Source organism: Lactuca virosa, chromosome 9, assembly GCF_052849685.1.
Source record: "Lactuca virosa cultivar CGN04683 chromosome 9, Lactuca_virosa_CGN04683_v6, whole genome shotgun sequence".
Classification (NCBI taxonomy): Eukaryota; Viridiplantae; Streptophyta; class Magnoliopsida; order Asterales; family Asteraceae; genus Lactuca; species Lactuca virosa.
The window spans coordinates 238,576,609-238,599,892 of NC_136434.1; the positions used below are offsets into that span (position 1 = coordinate 238,576,609).

At 31.1% G+C, this 23,284-nt stretch overlaps 2 protein-coding genes across 2 annotated transcripts; one reads left to right on the plus strand and one right to left on the minus strand.

The window, feature by feature from the left end:
• Positions 1-1,204: 1,204 nt before the first annotated feature.
• On the minus strand, positions 1,205-1,597 carry LOC145140412 (uncharacterized). The gene has a single exon (XM_079073914.1). It carries the CDS (start codon positions 1,595-1,597, stop codon positions 1,205-1,207), a length of 393 nt encoding a protein of 130 aa, XP_078930040.1.
• A 7,423-nt stretch (positions 1,598-9,020) lies between these two features.
• LOC145136716 (leucine-rich repeat receptor protein kinase HPCA1-like) lies at positions 9,021-15,344 on the plus strand. The gene is made up of 19 exons (XM_079070825.1): positions 9,021-9,185; positions 9,500-9,620; positions 9,722-9,793; positions 9,906-9,980; positions 10,248-10,319; positions 10,411-10,572; positions 10,796-10,870; positions 10,967-11,038; positions 11,126-11,197; positions 11,296-11,364; positions 11,464-11,538; positions 11,620-11,691; positions 11,773-11,907; positions 12,163-12,644; positions 12,985-13,143; positions 13,415-13,551; positions 13,626-13,845; positions 14,118-14,353; positions 14,652-15,344. The coding sequence occupies exons 1-19, from the start codon at positions 9,110-9,112 to the stop codon at positions 15,123-15,125; spliced, it is 2,856 nt and encodes a 951-aa protein (XP_078926951.1). The 5' UTR covers positions 9,021-9,109; the 3' UTR covers positions 15,126-15,344.
• The last annotated feature ends 7,940 nt before the right edge of the window (positions 15,345-23,284 follow it).

Genomic DNA, 23,284 nt, shown 5'->3' on the forward strand with positions numbered 1-23,284 from the left:
TTGCAACAGAAATATGGCCAAGTCTATTATGCCATAACATTGTTTGATTATTAGAAGTAGAACTAAATACAGAAGTTTGACAAGACAACGATGAAGGAAAAACTAAGTAATCATATGCTAATGTAGTCTTGATTTGATGATGATCAAATACATACAAATCATTGATTCTTTGACCAAGAAGTCCAAAAGCAATTTTATTCTTCATGAAGGGGTCCTGCAGAAAACAATTTTCATCAGTGAAAATTGCAAAAGTATGAAGTTGAGAAGTGAGTTTGGGAATAGAAAGAAGGTTGTATTTGAATTCAGGGACATAAAGTACCCCACGAAGAACAATTGAATCATGAATCTGAACATCACCAATATAATTGACAGATGTGTCAATTCCATTAAGAAGACCAAGAGAATGAGGCTGAATGAGTTTAGAAAGAGAGACAAAGAAACTTTGATTAGAACAAATGTGATCAGTAGCACCAGAATCTATGATCCACGAATTATGTTTATGAAGAAGATGAGAAGATTTGTAAACATTTGCACAAAAATGTTTAAAAGAAAAAATTGTACCATCAGGATGTAATGCTCCTTCTGAAATAGCAGAATTCACTTGAGGAGAAGAAGTATTGTTGATGTTGCTATTATTCAATAGTTGAAGAAGTTGTTGATATTTCTCATGTGAAAAGGTCATAGTAGATGGTGTAGAAACACTTTGAACGTTCTGCACAACAGACTGTGACTCATCTTTCTTTCCTTTAGTGAACTTGAAAGTAGAAGGAAAACCAACAAGTCTGTAACATTGAGACTTCGTATGACCTGATTTCTTGAAATGTGTGCATATAATAGATTTTTTTGATGAAGCAAAAGACTGATTATGAGAAACATTCATGGCAATAGCATCATTGTTGAAAACTGGAACAGAATTAACTTCCCTCTGTTGTTCTTCTTGAATAATAAGAGCATAAGCAGTGGAAAGAGAAGGTAAGGGTTTCATCATGAGAATCTGACCTCGAATGATTTTATAAGAATCATTGAGTCCCATGAGAAGTTGAATAAGTTTCTGATCATCAAGAAACTTGTTGATAGCAGTTGCAGCAGTACAAGAACAAGCAGGTAGATCCTGAACAACACGCAATTCATCCAAGATCTTCATGAGTTTAGTGTAGTAAGTAGAAAAATCATTTGAACCTTGTGAAATAGAGTAAAGCTTCTGCTAAATCTGGTAAATCAATGCACCACTTGATTGTTCATAGCGTTGATTCAATTCAGTCCAGATTTGTGATGCAGATTGAAGAAAAAGCACACTATCGGCAATGTTTTTATGAAGAGAATTCAATAACCAGCTTATCACCATGGAATTGACTCGATACCATCCAGGATACTCAGAAGAAGTAATAGCAGGTTGAACGATCGAACCATCTACAAATCCTAATTTATTCTTGGCGGACAATGCAATGATCATTGCACGTTTCCATGCGTTGAATCCAACACCATTAAAGACATTGGTAACAAGAACAGAGCTTGGATTATCAGACGATCCAAGATAATAGGGGTTCGATTGAGAAATGATAGTTGAATTGGTGGAATTTATTTCCGAATCAGACATGACGAATTGAAGAAAAAATGAATTGAAGATGAAGACGAAGATTGAAAGTGAAATCGAAAATGAAATTGCGGAAGGTGAGGATCAATTCAGTCTGATACCATGTTAACTTGTATGAAAATAAACACAGTATTGAGAGAATTCAAATCTTCCATTGATTAGAACTTTACAAGTTTTTCAAAAGAACTAATATATACAACTTACTAATCAAGCTAACTACCTGTACATTAAATTACAGAAATGCCCTTGTCATTAACAAACTTAACTGGATGAAGTAAATTGACAGTGACGACTCTCAACATTAATTACTCTCATTGTGTATTTAGGCTCTCAATCTTTAATTTCTTTATTTGGTCAATCAACCGGTTGTTTAAAAAATCAACATGTTTACGACATTGTCTCTTGGTTTTTGATCCCTGTACCAAAATTGCAAGCTTAATTTGATGTTCTTACTACGAATTGAAGCTGTTTTGGTTCAATCAAAATCAATGATTATGGAATTTAATTGGAAATTAGTTTTATGCAACCTCCTATTTTATTTTCTTTCAATCCTAAAAAAAAAAGATGGCGACTCTAAGAAATTAAACCTTGCTAAATTTATGTTAATTGATTCGAAGAATTACAGAGTTGATATTTCTATTTGGTGAGCTGCAGGTAATGAATCGGGAAAAAAATTCACTCAAGAAAAAGAAGAGGGGAGTATCATCAGAAGATGACCAAATCAATGCATAATATTTCCATTCAGTGTTTCGTCTTCCATGATGGTAATTAAAAATCTAAGGGGATTTTTCTTCAAATCAAAATGGCGAATTTGTAATAGAAATAAATAAAAGTACATTTCTTCAACTTGCACTTATTCTTTTTTACTTCTGAGTGGTACCTATGTAGTAAGCATCTATTGAAATTAAAGTTTGGTCATTGTGATGTTCTTTTTTTATTCTTATTATTTTTTGTTTCTCATGTTGTATCCAAGGGGAAAATAGTAATTTCAGATAATTTAGTAGCTGATTAGTTAGATTCTGCGATCCAAGGACCAAAAATGGTATGAAACATACATCAAAATAAGGATGGAAATTGAAAACCAAATAATTTGGAACCAAACTGAAAAAATATGAGTAAGTGAGAGAAGAAAATAATAATTTAGTCGTTTATATAATTTATTGGTTAATATTAGTGATCGGATAGCAATGGGTCTACATATTCGAAGGTATATGAAATCAATCTTTTATTTAGCATAGACAAAACTACACAATGGTCCCTGTGGTTTGTCAAAAATTGCCACTTTGGTCCAAAAAGGTTTGGACTAGCACCAGAGGTCCAAACTTTTCATTTTTTTGCGAGTTTGGTCCAACTTACTATTAATTTTTTCATAATGACGATTTTGCCCTTATTTTTTTCTTTTTCATTTTTTATTATTTAAAGATTTTTTCAGATTAAAAAAAAAAGAAAAAAGAAAAAAGAAAAATTTCCTTTTCTATTTAATTTATATAAATTTTATAACAGAAAAAATAAAAAATAAAAAATAAAATCTCTCTCTCTCTCTCTCTCTCGGGTGAAACCTGCCATCGGAGATAGAGTCTCCGGTCACCAAAGAGGAGGCAATTTCCCTTCACTGTCGATTAGCAAACCCCAAACCCCTCTTTCGATTTATGTGATCCCCTTTGATCTCTACAACCCCGTAGATGACCAAAGCAGAGATGAAGGCCACGTAAAAAGGCACAACCCTCATCCTCTTTATTTTTCCTTTCTTTCTGCTCATCGATACCTGCCAAACACCCAACGATCGATTGCTGATACGGCTTGATCCTTCTGATTTGTTAGTCTTCGTCGATGAGGAGTAAAACCACAAAGGAATTCGTCGGAGACCGGTTGTCCATTCTGTCGCACCCCAAAACCGGAACGGCGGAAACGTTCTGGGGCGGAGGGCGTCATGTACAGTATCATATCAATGCATAATAGTAAACAAGAAACAACATCCATTGCATTAATAGAATAATTTTAATACAAGCGTGTTCTGTATAGTTTATAAGTCACCAAAAATATGAGTCAAAATAAGAGATGAGTCTTGAATGTGCTCCATCTTCTCAAAAGCTTCATCGGTACCTGTCTACTGATGACCTGAGAATACAAGTTATTTTGAAGGAGTTTATCAGCATTAAAGCTGGTGAGTTCATAAGTATTTAGTGTCATTGCTTGTATGAAAATGTTTGTAACAACGTAATGTAAGTGTTTGTGGAATGCTTGTAAAAGTTGCAATTGTTTGTACTTCCTAGAAAATCCTATATTTTCTACTGAAATGTAGTCTTCTACCAAGACCCGTCTTTTGTATGTTTGTTCATTTGTAAAGGTATGAGTTTTTCCCAAGCATAACTATCATTATCAAAGTATAGTTTTCATTAACATATATGTGAGAAGATCACAAAGTAAGTGTAATAGGGAAAATAATGTTTTACCTCAGCAGTGACACTGCTGGCTATAAAGTAATAAAATACAGACTCCAGGTAGTATTAAATGTACAATACACCTCGGGGAGTCTTTTTTCCTTTAATCCTTAGTCGGTTAATTAAAGGTTTAATTGTGAACTCGTATGTAACCATGCTGATCGATGACTGAATAAATGATGACCCTCCGGTGTCATATGTAGTGAGGTGACATTTTGTCACCCCTTGGCCTTATCGGCTGGGACTGTAGCTAGCAGTCGGGGTGTGGGAGTGTCTGTACCGTATAGATCTATACACACAATGCCCGCTCTCCCTCCAGGAGACTCTGGTTACAATATGATACAACACTATCTTGTTGTATCCTTAAATAGTGTGTCGCATTCCAGTTATCGTATTCTAATGTTTGTATAGTAAGTCATAGTGTAGTAATGTTCTCTCTGTACTAGTGTATAGTATATTCTCTTATATAGTGTATAGTATGTTCTCTTGTATAGTGACTAGTGTGTATTGTATTTCGTTATAGTATGTTTGTGATGACTTGTAAATGTACTGACTCTTGTATGCTTCGTTGTACTAGTAATAGTGAGTAGTAATCTCTTAAACTATACCTATTATAGTTTACTAGTAATGTTGTTTGTATGCCTTTGCTACCCAAAGGTACTGAACTGAAGTAAAAGCCTTTATATCTAAACACATATATATGATATATAACTAAGGTTTCAACGACATTCGGACAAATAACAGGATACTCTAAGTCCACAACCAAACAAGGAACAAGAAATAAAGTGAGCTATCAGTCCTAAGCCCTTCAAATCTTACTTATATAAATATATCTGTATAGACATGCTTTTGACAATAATATAAGTTTAAAAGAGTTTGATAAAGGATTTAGCATTTAAAAGAGTTTAATAAAATGTTTTGAAGTGTTTGAAATCCATAAGTTTGATAACAATTTGAAAGTAATAGAAAATCTTTATGTTCGTTCTAGTTATCAATCACATGTGATTAATGTAATAACTAGAATGTTTCAACTTGTATTCCCCCCCATAAAAGCATTTAAAGTCATTTCAAAGGTTGATTACGGGGTATGAACTCACCTGTAGTGAGTGGTTTGGATGGAAGTGCCGGATAGGATGCTAAGTGTCAAGTGAGGACTTGAGCACACACGGATCCTATTCAACATATAATGACACATATATGTCTCTAATTAGTGATTAAGCAACTAATTAAGCAAGTAAAGTCACCCTAGGACATGAAAAACACTTTGATTCAAGTGCTAGAAGTACAAAGGGTTGCATCTAAGGGTTGCAGGGCCTCACTTTGGAGTTTACGGCCCAAGAGTAAACCCCCATGAGTTTACGGCCCATGGGTTCACGGCCCAATGAGTTTACGGCCGTAAACTCATGGTATCTTGTACCATTTTGTGTTTTTAAGGTCCTAAGCTCTTCCTTGAGGTGTTCTAGACTTAGATCCAAGGCTTAGGAAGGAGTTGTGGCAACATTGCACCACTAACTAGGGTTTACGGCCAAGGGAGATTGCCTTGGCCGTAAACACCCTTTTGATCATGATTTCTCGAAGCTTTCTAGATGTTTAACAAGTGATTCTAGTATACAACAAGTTAAGGATATTGTACTTACGTTTTGAAGGCAAATGGGGGTGTTTTCGGCCCAAAACACTTAAGTGTTCTTGAGGATCTTGAAGATCTGGACTCAAAAGATGAGATTTGTGGATGAATTCGAGAGTGAATCAAGAAGAAGAGATGTATTAACACATAGAGGGAAGGAATCACTTACATTTTTGAAGTTTGGAAGCAAAAGTCTCAAGATCCTTGAGAGAGAATTCCGAATTCTTGGGCTTGGAATGGTGAAAATGAAGGAAAAATGACTAAGGACCATATATATAACATGGTGTTTACGGCCACCATGGGTTTACGGCCGTAAACTCATGGTTCCTGGCCGTAAACACCTCTTTAGAGGGTTTATGGTTTGCTTGATAGTTTACAACTTAAATGGACACTTCCTATCACTCATTCTTTGGATATACTAGGCTCGGAATGCTCAAATAGACTCAAAATAGTGCTAGAAGTTAGCAGGAACAAGTCTAACTTTGATTGGATTGAATGGTTTGTACAAGATTGAAATTTCGGGTTGTCACACATTCTCCATCTGATTGCTAGGCGGAGACGAGTGATAGCTAATCCAGATCTTGAACAAAAGCCCTAATCGACAACTTAAATCAGGTCCTCCATTCTCCATCTTTAGCTTCTTCTTCTTTGCAAACCCACCATGACACTGCATTGTTTCAGTATGTAAATCAAGAATCGAAAGAATCTGGAGAAAGGGTTTCTAGGGTTACCGATTGCCAAGAAGATGACAACAAAGACGATGAATTGAATGTTCGAATAGAAAGGGATAATCAACAGCTGTCATTATTGGCACTTTTGTTTACCCTATTCAGGAAATCTTTCTGGGTTGCTGCTTCTTGCAAGACAACAGCTACAGAAGAAAAGCAAGATTTTTCTGCTATGGAGATTGGATGGCCCACTAATGTAAATATAAAAATAAAATAAAATAGAAAAGATAATTTTTTCTATTATAAAAAATTATAAAAATAAAATAGAAAAGATAATTTTTTTTATTATTTTTCTTTTAATTAGAAAAGTATTTAAATAAACAAAAAATACTGGAAAAAGAAAAAAGTAAGGGTAAAATCGTCAATATAAAAAAGTTCAAAGCAAAATGGACCAAACTCGCAACAAAATGAAAACTTTGGACCTCTGGTGCTACTCCAAACTTTTTTGGACCAAAGTGACAATTTTAAGCAAACCACATGGACCATTTGTGCAGTTTTGTCTTTAGGATATTCTACCTATTTTGCATACAGAGTGTACCTTTTATGAATCTTTGTTGTTTAATGGAGATTTTTAAGAGCAACACACGCTTCTAACCAAGTACTAATTATATCATTTTCAGCAGTTTTACGGTTTCTCCGCTAATACTTTATTTTTTTTTCTAATCAAACCATAAATGTTTCACACATTTTTCCAAATGTTTCATATTGTCCTGTTATGTTATATCAAGTTTCACCCATATATTTCCAAATTAACCATTGGAAAATCGTCTGAAAATTTTATAGTTTTGATTGGAAAAAAAATAAAATATAATGATTTGCCCATATTTTTGCTGATCCATTTTGTGTTTTATTTATGTTAGAGCCCGAGACTTGAATTGGAGTTTTTGGCAAATTCTCTAGCAGAGTTGACTTTCATTGACTATAATTTCTTGGTATTTGTTCCTTCAAATGTTCGGGAATGCAAATTCTTTGAGAAGGTAATCTCAAATCTGATATTCTTGAAAACTCCAAGAACTTATAATATTTTCTGCTCACCAAGTCCCTCTTTTTTTTTTTTTTTTTTTTTAAATTATTGCAGCCTGTTCACTGTGGATGTGTTGTTTCAAAGTATCTTCACAAATGTCCTGATTTGAAACTTACCAATTAATCATGTTAAATTTTGGGTTTAACTTGTCTAATGGAGCTTATTATTATTTTGTTCGATTTAATGTATTAATCATGTTACTTTTTTATTTATTGTTGGGCTTTTAATTATGTTTTAAATATGAATAAAAAGAATAACTAATTAAAATTTTATATTCCCATATTTAAGCATTTACTTCATTTATATATAAATATAATATATTGGTTTGTTATAGAACGGCATATGTTAGTTATATTAATGACCATTGGGACAAGATGACAAGTAGAAGACAACATGACTAAAGATGTTCTCTTCATGAATAAATATTTGCTTCTTAAATAAAATATATATTTGCAACCTTTTTTTAGTGAATTTTAATTAAAACATACAACCTTCAAAAAATATAAAAACACAGTAATGTTAAAGTTTTCTGTTATTGATAGTTTAGTTTTCTGAATTTTTATACCTAAAATCTTTATTTGTTGTATCTTCGGCAACACTTTTGAAAACTTTTACATTTCAACTTTTAAGAAAAATCTCAAGTTATAAAAAAGATTTATTTTTGGCATATGTCTTTAACTTTTGTTTTAATTAAAAAGTTATAATTCAAAAGATTTTCAAGTACATTTTAGCTTTTGAGAGCTTTTGGTTCTATTTGATATATAAGTTAGTTTATTTTTTGAAGTTATTATAATCTAGTGTTGGTCCTGTTGGGTTGGGTGAGACCAAAGAAGTTTATGGAAACTTATAAACTAGTTTTTGTTTATAAACTATTTGAGATACCTTATTGAGAAGCTAAGCTTATAGCTCAAAGCTAGCATTTGAGCTGGTATGTCAAACAAAACGTTTAGCTTTTAATTTTTACGGGTACTAATTGCGTACATTTAAAAAATAACAATTAATTTTACTACCTTCAAGAAAAACAGGGCCGGTTAGTTTTACAAAAGACAAACATTAACAATGTCGTCAAACTTAAAACCAATATAAATAAGAAAATGAAAGTTGAACAGATCAAACGATCTAATAATATAATAATATCAAGTTGATATGTGTAAAGAAGAATTAAGAACCTTAACCAACTTATATTAAGAAATCCAAAATAATACTAACTTTTTCTCTAAAGAAGACCAGTAATATGTTATATATAACTATAAATTATTTATAATTTATAAGTTCTATGTTATTTAATTTATAACTATTTATAAAAAAATATAAATATATTACATGAACTAAAAACAATATACTTATTATCCATATAACTATATTAATAAAACATAATCACACTATTATTACTCGTAATTCAACAACCAAGTGTGATCTTCGCGAAAGAAAGAAGAAATCGATAAAAGTGGTCCGACGTTAATTCCGACTCTTCAACATGCAAAATTCAAAGAAAGAATCAGTAAATGGTAAAACCTATACACCTCCACGCTCAAACATTTTCAATTAAATAATAATAATTCCCATTTGATGGTGAACAGGTGAAGTCAATGATGCCAACCTGCTGTCATCAAGAAACTTTCTTATTTCGAGTTCTAGTAATCTCTTTTTCTATTTCCACAACTTCATGTTTCTCATTCATTGACATTCAATTCACAAATGGGTGCAACAATAGGGCAACCACTTCTGATCCTCTTCATCCTATTTTCGTTTACAGCAGCACAAAACAATGATTGTAAGTTCTTCCCCATCATATCACTTCCATCAATTTCAATTCAAGTTTTCGTATTATGAGCATTAGTACATCATTTTATCGAAATTTCCATTTCCCTAATTTTCCTACTTCTGGTCAAACTAATCTGTATTTGAACTTCACCCTGTGTATTTTGTTCCAAAACTACTTTTATTCGTGAATTTCTGTTTAACTGATGAATGAACGAAGTCAACTGTTTCATATAATTTAAAATTTTTGTTACAAAGTTGGAGGAAATTTGTTCTTTTTTGGTGGATTACTTAGAAAAAATTGTTTTGATTTCCATGAATATGAAGATACATTTCTGCGAGCTCTCAAAGATGCTTGGCAGAACACACCACCCAGTTGGGAAGATAACTCCGACCCATGTAGTGGTTGGGACGGAATCAGGTGCACAAACGGCCGTGTCACCTCCATGTGAGTCCTTCCTTCATTAACAATCTTCAAGAAAACCGTGTAACAATAAGTTCCCGACAAGCCCAATAACTTGGTTTTTATTTATTTATTTATATTTTCAGAACTTTGGCTAGCATGGGTTTGACTGGTTCGCTTACCGGAGATATAGGGCAGTTTTCTGAATTGCAGATTCTGTAAGTTTTTCATTCAAATAGCTTCGTGTGATTGTTTGATCGTTTGGATTTTTGATTACTTTTGGTTTAAAATATGTTGGTCTTTTATGAACAAACTCCTTTCTTTATGTAGAGATTTGTCTTACAATACGGGTTTGACCGGGCCTCTAGTTCCAGCAATTGGGAATTTGAGAAAGTTAACAAATTTGTAAGTATTTTCTTTTTCTTTTTATAAGTTATATGCTTAAGAGTCAAAAGGTTTGAGTCTTGTTGAAGCTTCAATTCCAATGTGGATTGAGCTCCTTGTGGGTTCTGTCATCTAGCTGACTACTTACTATGTACCTGATTTATATCTTACATGATAATATAGGACAGGGTCACAGGACAGTGTGGATCTGCTTATGGGTTGCTGTTAAAAAAACCCTTTTGTAGAAATGTTTTTTTCGTATATTAACATGATTTTTGTTTTTATCAGAATCCTGGTTAATTGTGGTTTCAGCGGTCCACTTCCCGACACCCTCGGGAATCTAGAAAATCTTATCTATATGTGAGTATGAATACTTTTCTTCCAAAATATATGTTGAAATCCTAATTATAAAGATTAATTTACCCATTATTCAACAATTTGGATTGTGTAGGTCTCTGAATTTTAATCGTTTCACTGGATCGATTCCACCTTCCATTGGTAACATAGAAAATCTTTACTGGTTGGATTTAGCCGATAACAGGCTTTCAGGAAGTATACCTGTTTCTAGTGGGACAACTCCTGGTCTTGATATGCTAATTCATGCAAAACATTTGTAAGTCTCCTCATTGCTAGAAAAATATATAGGAATTAGCGACGGAAAAGTGTTGCTATGTTTGTAGAATACCCATCATTATATAGCGACAGAAAGTCTGTCGCTAACTTGTGACAAAACGTAGTTTTGTGACAAAATAACGTCATTTATGTTTTTTTTTTTCTATATCAGCTCAATGAATAGATAATTTGATTTAGCGTTATACTGACTTATGTATTTTCAGCCATTTTGGAAGGAACATGCTCACAGGCCCTCTCCCAGCTCGGCTCTTTAGCTCAAATATGACTCTAATTCATCTGTATGTTTCTATACAACAATCAATCTTCTTTGAAAAATGTAAATGATCGGATCAAAAGAAGTTAACTTAGTTTCTGTCTTGTTTTTCTCTGAGCAGTCTATTTGAAAACAACCAGCTTTCGGGCCCCATTCCTTCCACCCTTGGGCTTGTGAAATCACTAGAAGTCGTGTGAGTACACCTGATGATCATATTGCAAGACATTTTGTAAGTTTAAAAGGGTAACTTTGTGTTTTAATGGTGTTTTTCATGTATCAGGCGTCTTGATAGGAATCGTTTAACTGATGATATCCCATCAAACATCAACAACCTTACTGGTGTTTTTGAGATGTAAGTGTCAGAAACTCCAAGGCTATTTTAATGTCTGATATACTTAAAAAAGTAGAATAAAACAAGATTATGTTAATATCTGATAAATTTGTTTATAGGTTTTTGTCAAACAATCGACTCACTGGCCCGGTGCCTAATTTAACCGGCCTGGGTGTCCTCAATTATCTGTAAGTAGTAAGACTTTAACCAACTAATTCTGTTTATAAAAGATGATCTTGATCACAAAGAGTGATCAATAAAATTTTAATTTCTCAATATGATTTCAGGGATTTGAGCAACAATACTTTTGATGAATCGAGCGTTCCTTCTTGGTTTTCGACATTACAGGCTTTGACAACACTGTAAGTCCCTCTAATCGTCTTCATTTCTCTTCTAAAATTCCAATATTGAGTAATTATTTACATGTTTGCATTGTTTTGCAGTAAGATGTCCAATACAAATCTTGTAGGAGTTCTGCCTGTTAACTTTTTCAGCATCCCTCAATTACAGAATGTGTGAGTTATGATTTGGTCGGTTTTTGTCTTTTGTTTCCATGTTTTCACAAATCTGATTATTTTCAATCGGCTTTTTGTCAGTGATTTAGGTGGCAACCAACTAAATGGCACCTTGAATATCGGCTCTACCCATAGCAACCAACTACAGCAGGTCGATTTGCGGGATAATCAAATTGGTGACTTCACTCAAAGAAGCGAATATAGTATCGAATTAATGTAAGTTTTGTAATTATTATGCTTCTGAAAAAGGAAAGAGAGTTTTTTTTTTGGCTTTTTTGGTAAAGCACATTTACTTTTCAATTCATAGCACAGTTGGTTCGGGGTAGGTATCTTTATGCCTGCTACCTAGCTGGCTATTGTGTACCTCATTTACATCTCACATGATCCTTTCGGGCAGTGTGGGCTAACTCAGGGGTTGCTGGAAGAAAAAGCCTTAATTGTAGAAAACTAAAAGTTACAGTTTATTTGCAGACTTGCTGGTAATCCAATTTGTATGGAATCGGGCGTGACAGACAAATTTTGTAATCTTCCAACAGTTACAACTTCTACATATTCTACACCACCGAGCAACTGTGTACCTACATCATGTCCTTCGGGTCAAGCTTCGAGTCCAAATTGTCGATGTTCATTTCCATACACGGGCAACCTTTTCTTCCGGGCTCCATCCTTCTCTGATCTTGGAAATACAAGTGTTTACGAATCTCTCCGGAATGCAATGATGATATCTTTCCAGAGATCTCAACTCCCGGTGGACTCGGTTTCAGTTAGGAATCCTATGAAAAATTTGGATGATTACCTTGTAATCAACCTTCAGGTGTTTCCATCTGGAAACGATAGGTTTGATAGGTCCGGGATTCTTGGACTCGGTTTCTCACTTAGCAACCAAACTTTCAAGCCTCCTGCAGCATTCGGTACCTACTTTTTCATCGGTGAAAACTATGACTTCTTACTAGGTAATAGATTCTTCTCCAAGTCTATATGATTCCACTTAATGAGGGCTTTAAATTTGTCTACAGTTAGCATATACGGTTGGTTATAGGGTGGTATCTTTGCAAAAAAAAAAAAAAAATTGCAAGAGTTTGAGTCTCAATAGCCACACTAAGGGAGTTTCAGTTCCAACGTCGATTGGGCTCCTTGTGGTTGTTGCACTTGTGTCAGGTGCCTACTGGGCCACTATGTACCTGATAGCAGGCAGTGTGGGCCATCTCAGGGGTTGCTGGAATGATAACCATTTTGTAGATACTTGTGCATAGTTCGTCAATCATGAAATCTTATTTTTGTGTCATATCACAGGATCATCAGGGAGTGGAAAGAAGTCATCTAACACTGGAATAATTGTGGGGGCAGCTGTTGGTGGTTGTGTGCTTGTGGTGTTATTGGTAGTTGCAGGAATGTATGCTTTTCGACAAAAAGGCAGAGCTGAAAGAGCGACACATGAGAGCAGGCCTTTTGGTATGATTTACCATTATCCACTAAGGCTTTCATTTGTTACACAGACATAACCATATAGAGTGGACAAGCTTTGTAGGGCTATTTTCAAAAATGAGGAGGAGGGTGTTAATGTCTTTAGCACATGAGAGAGATCAAGAGTGAGTCCCGGTCCCACCCTGTTCGACCTTTTTGGGTGGGACAAAAAAAATGCAATTTTTGTGCCATTGACATCATCCTCAGTACCTTGGAGTATATAATTTGGCTTCTAATAGTTTTTGCTTAAAACTTGTAGCATTATGGGATACAACCACTGGAAGTGGTGGTGTCCCTCAACTGAAAGGAGCAAAAGCATTCTCTTTTGAGGAACTTAGCAAATGCACAAACAACTTCTCAGAAACGAACAACATAGGAACTGGAGGATATGGAATGGTGAGCATATTTGTGATTGTTTCCTTACATATATAAAGATCAAAGAAGATTAAGAATGAAATTATTTTGCATAGGTATACCGAGGAAGTCTACCGAATGGGCAACTGATTGCAATCAAAAGGGCTAAGCAGGGATCAACACAGGGTGGGCTTGAGTTTAAAACTGAGATTGAACTTCTTTCAAGAGTTCATCACAAAAATCTTGTGAGTCTGGTAGGTTTCTGTTTCGATCAAGGTGAACAGATGTTGGTATATGAGTATATCGTGAATGGCACAGTCAAAGATAGTCTTTCAGGTACTTTTTTTTTTCCAAAAAAAAATCATCATTATTCATTAGCTATTTGTCTCAGTTAGCCTTATTATAGCTATTATTGTATATTTGTATTTATATATAGTCTAGGGACCATTATTGTCATTACAGCTTTTATGCTGGGTATACATTGTTTTTTCCCCTTTTCAACTTCCAGTAATGCAAATACACTAATGATACAATAATAGTTATAATGATACTAAATTACTAATAGTCTGAATTACAAAAGTGATGATCATTGAACATGACATGTGCAGGGAGATCTGGAATCAGGTTGGATTGGACGAGAAGACTTCGAATAGCACTAGGAGCAGCAAAAGGGTTGCAATACTTGCATGATCTTGCTGATCCTCCAATCATACATAGAGATGTCAAAACAAACAATATCTTATTAGATGAACGCTTAGTCGCAAAAGTTGCTGATTTTGGCCTTTCCAAATCACTTGGTGATGCTAATAGGACTCATGTTACTACTCAAGTTAAAGGCACAATGGTAAGTAATTCCTTCATTGCCAACTTTTCTTTATGGCCACAGATAAAAGGAGGCCTCGAAATGTAGCACAGTTGGTTCTAGGGTTATATCTTTTCCGAACCCCAAACCCCAATGTACCCTTATGTCAATCACCTAGTGGGCCCCATGTATCTGATTTACATCTCACATGAAGCTCTTGGAGCAGGGCAGTATGGGCCAATTGAAGGGTTTCCAGAAGAAAAACCCTTTTGCAGATCAGATAGAGAGTGGTCGGTGCAATTAACTCCCAAGGCTAAATCTTTATTTTTATTTTATGTAGGGCTACATGGATCCCGAGTATTACATGACACAACAATTGACAGAGAAGAGCGATGTTTATAGCTTTGGAGTCGTGTTGTTGGAGCTAATAACTGCAAGAAGTCCAATCGAGAAAGGGAAGTACATTGTGAGAGAAGTGAGACAAGCCATGGACAGAAGCAAAGAGTTATACAATCTTCACGAAGTCCTTGACCCAACCATTGGTTTGAGCACTCAACTCAAAGGTTTAGAAAGATTTGTGGATGTGTCATTGAGGTGTGTGGAAGAAACTGGAAGTAAAAGACCAACAATGAGTGATGTTGTTAAAGAAATTGAGGGGATTATGGAACTCGCGGGTCTTAACCCGAATGCTGAGTCAGCAGCAAATTCAGCAGGATATGATGATGGGAGTCGGGGAAGTGAGCATCCTTATACTAATGATAGTCTTTTCGCCTATAGTGGCGACCATTTCCCAACAAAGTTTGATCCCAAGTAGAAACAAATTGCGGGTATTAGTGACGGGCCCCGTTGCTAATACCTCTCAGCTGTTTGATGGTAAAATGTTTTTTTTTATATATACTTTATTTTGTACAAATGAGACCTACAAAATTAGGATTTTGGAAGGAAACTTGTGAGTGTCTATCCATTTATTTAAATTTGTTTATATGTTTGTACTTATGGAAATTTAAGCTATTGATTTATTCTTATTGCCGAATGTGTTACAACTTACAACTGCTATGCTATGTAATGATCTGGTTAGATGTGGGTTGACTTGATCATATTTTTTTTTAATCTATAAATAAATAATCAATACCTTATATGATGATAAAAACTATTATTAATATAATGACATTGACAATTGGGTCTTATATTATTTTTCCAAGTTTTGTATGGCCCTTGAGCAACAACGATTTGGTGTCGTCTGGTTGTGCTTCGTAAAGGAATATTAGATAACATGGAGAAAACCCGGAGAACCAAGAAAGAATACTCGGGGAACATTTGGTTTATAAAAGTGCAAGTAAATTACACGAATGGTTTATAAAAGTTTGAGTAAATTACACGAATGGTCCTTGTGGTTTGGTTCATAATTTTTTTCTTTTAACTCGAATAATTCTTAAGATCTATTTTTGTTGCGGCGTTTAATCTCACCTAAAAACACTATCTTACATTTTTTATTTTATATGGTTTACTTGTTAATTGTTTATTAAAAAATTGTTTAATGATTAAAGTAGGTCATTCCAATTGCTTTCACATTTACCCGACGTACCTTATTACCTTACCTACCTTTCTTTCCCTCTCTCGCCGGCAATAGAAGGATTAACCAAATAGAATGTAGAGACCAAATATGTCGCCTCCTTTTCACTTTTCATTTGAATATTCTTCATCTTATGATACTTAAATGATCATTTAATTGAAATATTTTGCTTGTATAAGAAACACTTGCTTCTTTTCTCTTTTCATTTTGCTTCATTTTCTGTTTTCATTTTTGTTATCTAGAGTGAATGAGAATGAAGATGTTTCAAATAGTTTTGCTTTCTTCTTTCAACATTTTTTTTTCTTTATACCTTCTTAAAGTTCAATAAGAAGTTTGTTGTCTACAACATCCAATCTAAAAGTTTTTAGTATTTAGAGATGATGAAGAATTGTCTCAAGGTTGTACATTTAGAGTCAAAAGAAAAATGTTGTCAATTTTGTTGTATTATGAGTTGAAGGTATATTTGTGAAAGAAAAAAAAAAGATAGAAATGCTAACTTTTTAGGTGAATGTTGTATGTTTAGAGAGCTAAAAGAGAAGTGTTGTATATTTTCATGTTTTTAAAGTGTGTTTAAACAATAATAATATTTTAAGGAGTTCTCTTCACATTGAAGAAATAAATACATCAAGAAACTATGAAATAATGTGTTTAAAGTGTGTTTTCGAAAGAAAAAAAAAAGACCATGAATTGGATTTTAATGGGTTCTATTCACATTAATGAATATATAAATATTTTAATTCATTTTTATGGCTCAATTTTTGTGTATGAATACTAAATAAAAAGGTATGGTGGTTCTATGAATATTATTGGTTTTTGTCACTTTTGTGACTTTTATTTTAGAAATATCTCTAAAAAAAATCTCAATATTTTGACAAAAAATTTATTAAAGTCCTATTATTTTTTTTTTGAACATAAAAGTCCCAACCATTTAACTTTTTGAATAGAAAACCCCAAAAAAAAAAACGGATAATTTATTCATTTTAGCCATTTTGATATGTTCAGCCCAAGAAAACGGATAATTTATTCACTTTAACCCTTTTGACCTGTTCATCCCAAGAAAACGGATAATTTATTCATTTTAGCTCAAGAAAATGGATAATTTATTCACATGAGACCAAATTGTTAATTTTTCCAAAAAAATGAGACTTTTCTATAGATTTCGTCAAAATTTGTATATAATGTATAAACATATCTTTTACATATTTATATATCTTTTTTACATATTATGTATTTTTCTAAGTTTTCATATGTATATGTTACATGTTCTTATATATTTTAAATGTATAAACGTATTTTGTATGTATTTCTATGTACTTTTAAGTACTTTACATATTTCTATGTAATTTTATGTATTATTTTTTTTATGTATTATGTATTTATATGTATTTTTACGTATTTATGTATTTTTTAAGTTTTTTATATAAATTTTTATTTATTTTAAATGTATAAACATATTTTTTTACGTATTTATATATACTTTTAAGTATTTTACATATCTTTTTATGTATTTTTATAGGTTATTTTTATGTAATACATATTTATATATATTTTTACGTAATTATGTATTTTTAAAGTTTTTTACATAAATGTTTACGTATTTTAAATATATAAACATAGTTTTTTTACGTATTTATGTATTTTTAAGTATTTACCTGTTTTTTTATGTATTTTTAAGTGTTTTTTATGTATTATATATTTATATGTATTTTTACGTATTTATGTATTTTTTTAAGTTTTCTATATAGATGTTTATTTAATTTTATGTATTTTAAATGTATAACCATATTATTTTTACGTATTTATATATATTTTTAAGTATTTTACATATTTTTATGTGTATTTTTTAATGTGATACGTATTTATATGTATTTTTACATATTTATGTATTTTTTTTTTAAGTTTTTGATATAGATATTTATGTAATTTTATGTATTTTAAATGTAAAACCATATTATTTATACAAATTTATGTATTATTTTTACTTCAAGTCGTATTTACCTAAACCATCTAGACATATTCGAAAAAACTGTGCAAATCATTTAAAATGGTGAAAAATACATAAATACGTAAAAATACATAAATATATAAAATTAATACGGTTAGACATTTAAAATACATAAACATCTATACAAATTTTTTTAAAAAAATACATAAATACGTAAAAATACATATAAATACATAATACATAAAAAATACATATAAAAAAACATAAAAAGTATGTAAAGTACTTAAAATATATATAAATATGTTTATATATTTAAAATACATAAAAATATATACCCATCTACAAAAAAACTTAAAAAATACATACATACGTAAAAATGCATATGAATACGTAAAAAATACATTTACACATTTAAAAGAAATAAAAACTACATAAACATCTATATAAAAAACTTTAAAAATACATATAAATACGTAAAAATACAAATAAATAAGTAATACATAAAAAGTAACATATAAAAATATGTAAAATAATTAAAAATAGATATAAGTACGTAAAAAATATATTTATACATTTAATATAAATAAATACTCATATACATCTATATAAAGAACTTGAAAAGAATACAAAAATACATAAAAATGCATACAAATACGTAATACATAAAAAAATAACTTATAAAAATATGTAAAATACTTAAAAATACCTATAAATACATAAAAAAATATTTTTATACATTTAAAATACATAAAAACACGTAAACATATATATAAAACTTAAAAAAAATACATACATGCATAAAGATAGATATAAATACGTAAAAAAAATACATTTATACATTATATACAGATTTTGAATGAAATCTGTAAAAAAAATCGCATTATTTTGAAAAAATTATCGATTTGGTCCCAAGACTTGCTGAACAGGTCCAAAAGGGCTAAAATAAATAAATTAGTCGGTTTTTTGGGTTTTTTTATTCAAAAAGTTAAATAGTCGAGACTTTTCTGTGAAAAAAAAAATTAGGACTTTATTAAAAAATTTCCCAAAATATTAGGACTTTTATAGATATATCCCTTTATTTTAATGGCATCATTTTTTAATTTTTCATTTTTTTGAAAGTTGTACTTTCAAAAAATTTCATAGCATAGCGTTCAACTTCCATTCTTTTTAAATTACAAAATGGTTTTTTGGAAGGATCTATATTTCGATGATTGTGTTATTGTAACTTAATACACATAAATGTGATTATCTTTACTAATCATATATTGAGGCCGAACGTTATTTATTACTAATTGTAAATATATCACAATTATTATTTCTGAAATTGTAGGGCCTTAAGTTTATATATGGCATCTTCCCAACATCTTTTTTATAATTTAATATATATAAATATGAATAATTTCGTTAGGTAGTTATAAAATTATTCTCTTAAATATATAACTTTTTTATTATTTATTTGATTAATATGTTTTGTAGAGCAAAAATAACTTACACTTTCATATAAATAGATACACACAAAATAATAGATGCTCATACTTTAGTTTTTAATAATTGGTTTGAAGACATTTGGTCTAGGCATTAGATGATTATATTATTCATTTAATTACTAAACATAATTTACATATTTTAATCCTATTTAATTAATTCTAATAATTATTAATTATGTACTATGAATGAAAAAAATTCATTAATTTTGGTGGTTTAATTCTAAATAACCGTTAACTGAAAGTTGAAAATTTGGAATATTAAAATAGAACTCGAATGCAATTAACAAATTTGTATTACATCAGTATGGTTATATATATATATATATATATATATATATATATATATATATATATATATATATATATATATATATATATATATATATATATATATATATATATAGAGAGAGAGAGAGTTATGTTCCAATGAGAACATTTTTCCCGTGAGAACATTTGAAAACATTTTTTAGACTCTCGGTATATATCTCTCTTATATTTCTCTCTCTACATCCCTCTCTTATCTTTCTCTCTCTACATATCTATCTCATCATTCTCTCTCTACATATCTTTTGAGACCAATGTCCACTGTAATGACGCCGGAACCACCCTAACGTCGCCGAAACTACCTTAACGTCACCGGAATCACCGTAATGATGTTGAAACCACACTAATTTCGTCGGAATCATCGATCTGCTTCTTCACCCTCTTTAGATCTGTTTGGTTTCCCGATATCATTTCCCGATCTCCAGGTCTGCTTATTGTCATCTCCTTCCTTCACATACCACCTCCTCTACATCTTCACGTATTGTCCTTTATTTCTTACACATATTTGTTCTTATGAGTTCTGAATGACGTCAAATACATACTTGCTGGATGATTAGTGATTCTTGTTGTTATTGTTGCTTCATTACTATTTCATTTGGGGTAATTAACTTATATCTTGTTTCATATAATCTCATAGACATTGTGACAGCTTACATATTTTTTATGAACACCAAGTGTTCGATGAAATGCCTTAATGAAAAAACCTCTACAAATAAATCAAGAATATGGTGGTGTACTTATTGTTGCAGTCTGTAGGTGCTTGTTGATGGTTTTTTTTGCTGAAACAACATCATTTTGATGTCTCTATTTAATTTGCCTCTGTTTTCTTACTGGACTTCATTTTCTCAAAGTGACATTTTATATGAAAATCCTTAACTTTGAACCCTCATTAAGCCAAACATTAAGGCCCTTAGGTTAAATTGAATTTCACATTTCTATAGCCTAATAAGTAACCAACAATCATGTTAAAAGTAATAAACTTAAGTCTTAACCATTAATTACTTAATAGAACACCAAAAATGATTTAGAAGATATTATGATCAATTTTCCCAAATCTTTCCTCCAACTTCTAAAATCTGTGCAAGTCAATACGAACATCTAAAAATCATGAGACTTAGTTTTCGGGAAATATTAGTGTGTCTACTTTCTTCGAACTTTGAATCACATTTTGAAATTCCAACTCCTTGAGGGGTAAAATTGGCAATCTTCTCAGGCTGGTCCATGCTGTCATAGATTTCATGCACTGTCTTCAAAAAATCATAATAAATTCATCAGAACTCCAAATGCCAAAATTCCAAAGCCTATAGTTAGATATGGATGTATAGTTTCCAACATATAAAGGGTCTGATTTAATTCTTAGTAGATTGATACAGTTTATTCCAATAGTGTTGAGTGGTCCAGAAAGTGACAGCTAAAAGTTACAAACTTGTAAATTTAATATAAAATAAGCCAAAAATCATTAGAATGAGATCTTTATATTTCTGAAAAAATAAAAGGGGGGAACTTTACCAATATAATTTTTTCAGAATTTAATAATGTGTTGAAAGGTAAGAAAACATATCCCAAACAGTTGGACTACAATAAAAGAGAAAATAAGGAAATATGTACATAAGTTTTATAAGATTAATACAACAAACACAAGCTAAATAATGTTATAATTTTTGTGTAGGTTCTCGGAAAGGAAAGGATCCATCTTGCTCATGCTAGCTAATTTTCAAGATCAAAGAGGTAAGTACTAACTCTCCTATTATGTAGGCATTACTTGTTTTATGTTATTGTTCACAGATACCCTAATAACATGTGATTATGTGTATATAATCACATATGATTTATGTGGCTAAGATTCTTTTTGTGTTCTCGATTCAGTAATCGTTTTTTTCCACTTTAATCATTTGTGATTAAATACATTTAATCAGATTTGATTATATGTTTCTAATCACATATGATTTTATTTGGAAAAAAACAAATCTAGTCTATTTAAATCATATGTGATTAGATACATACAATTACATGTAATTATATACACGATAACAAATATTGAACCAATAACGCGGAAACAAATGTTTATCAAAATTAATCATATGTGATTAAATACATATAATCACATGTGATTATATGAATCTAATCACATATGATTTATGTGGACATAATTCATTTTTGCTTTGTCGAGTCAATAGTTGTTCTCATGTATTTTATCACATGTGATTATATGTATAATCGTATGTGATTAAGTACATGAGCACAACTATTGAATCGAGAAGGGAAAAATGAATCTTGTCCCCCTCAAATCATATGTGATTATATACATATATATAATCACATATGATTAATTACAGAAAAGCAATTATTCAGTCGAAACCACAAAAATAAATATTGTCTACATAAATCATATCTGATTAAATACATATAATCACATGTGATTATATGTATCCAATCATATATGATTTATGTGGATGAGATTCATTGTCACATTCTCGATTCAATAATTGTTCTTTGTCCACTGTAATCATATGTGATTAAATACATATAATCATATGTGATTATATGTATCTAGTCACATATGATTTATACGGACAAAAAATAATAATGTCTATATAAATCATATGTGATTAGATACATATAATCACATATGATTGTATACACAAGAACAACTATTGAATCGAGAATAGAAAGATAAATATTGTCCACATATATCATATGTGATTAAATGCATATAATCACATGTGATTATATATATCTAATCACATATGATTTATGTGAGATAATTCATTTTTGCTTTGTCGATTCAATAGTTGTTCTCATGTATTTTATCACATGTGATTATATGTATAATCGTATGTGATTAAGTACATAAGCACAACTATTGAATCGAGAAGGAAAAAATAAATCTTGTCCACCTCAAAACATATGTGATTATATACATATAATCACATGTGATTAATTACACAAAAGCAATTATTCAGTCCAAACCGCAAAAATAAATATTGTCTACATAAATCATATCTGATTAAATACATATAATCACATGTGATTATATGTATCCAATCATATATGATTTATGTGGATGAGATTCATCGTCACATTTTCGATTCAATAATTGTTCTTTGTCAACTGTAATCATATGTGATTAAATACATATAATCATATGTGATTATATGTATCTAGTCACATATGTTTTATACGGACAAAAAATAATGATGTCTATAAAAATCATATGTGATTAGATACATATAATCACATATGATTATATACACAAGAACAACTATTGAATTGAGAACACAAAGATAAATATTGTCCACATATATCATATGTGATTAAATGTATATAATCACATGTGATTATATATATCTAATCACATATGATTTATGTGGACATAATTCAATTTTGCTTTGTCGATTCAATAGTTGTTCTTATGTATTTTATCAAATGTGATTATATGTATAATCATATGTGATTAAGTACATGAGCACAACTATTGAATCGGGAAGGAAAAAATAAATCTTGTCCACCTCAAATCATATGTGATTATATACATATAATCACATGTGTTTTATATGGATTAGATTCATTGTTACATTCTCGAGAAGGAAAAAATAAATCTCGATTCAATAATTGTTCTTTGTCCACTGTAATCATATGTGATT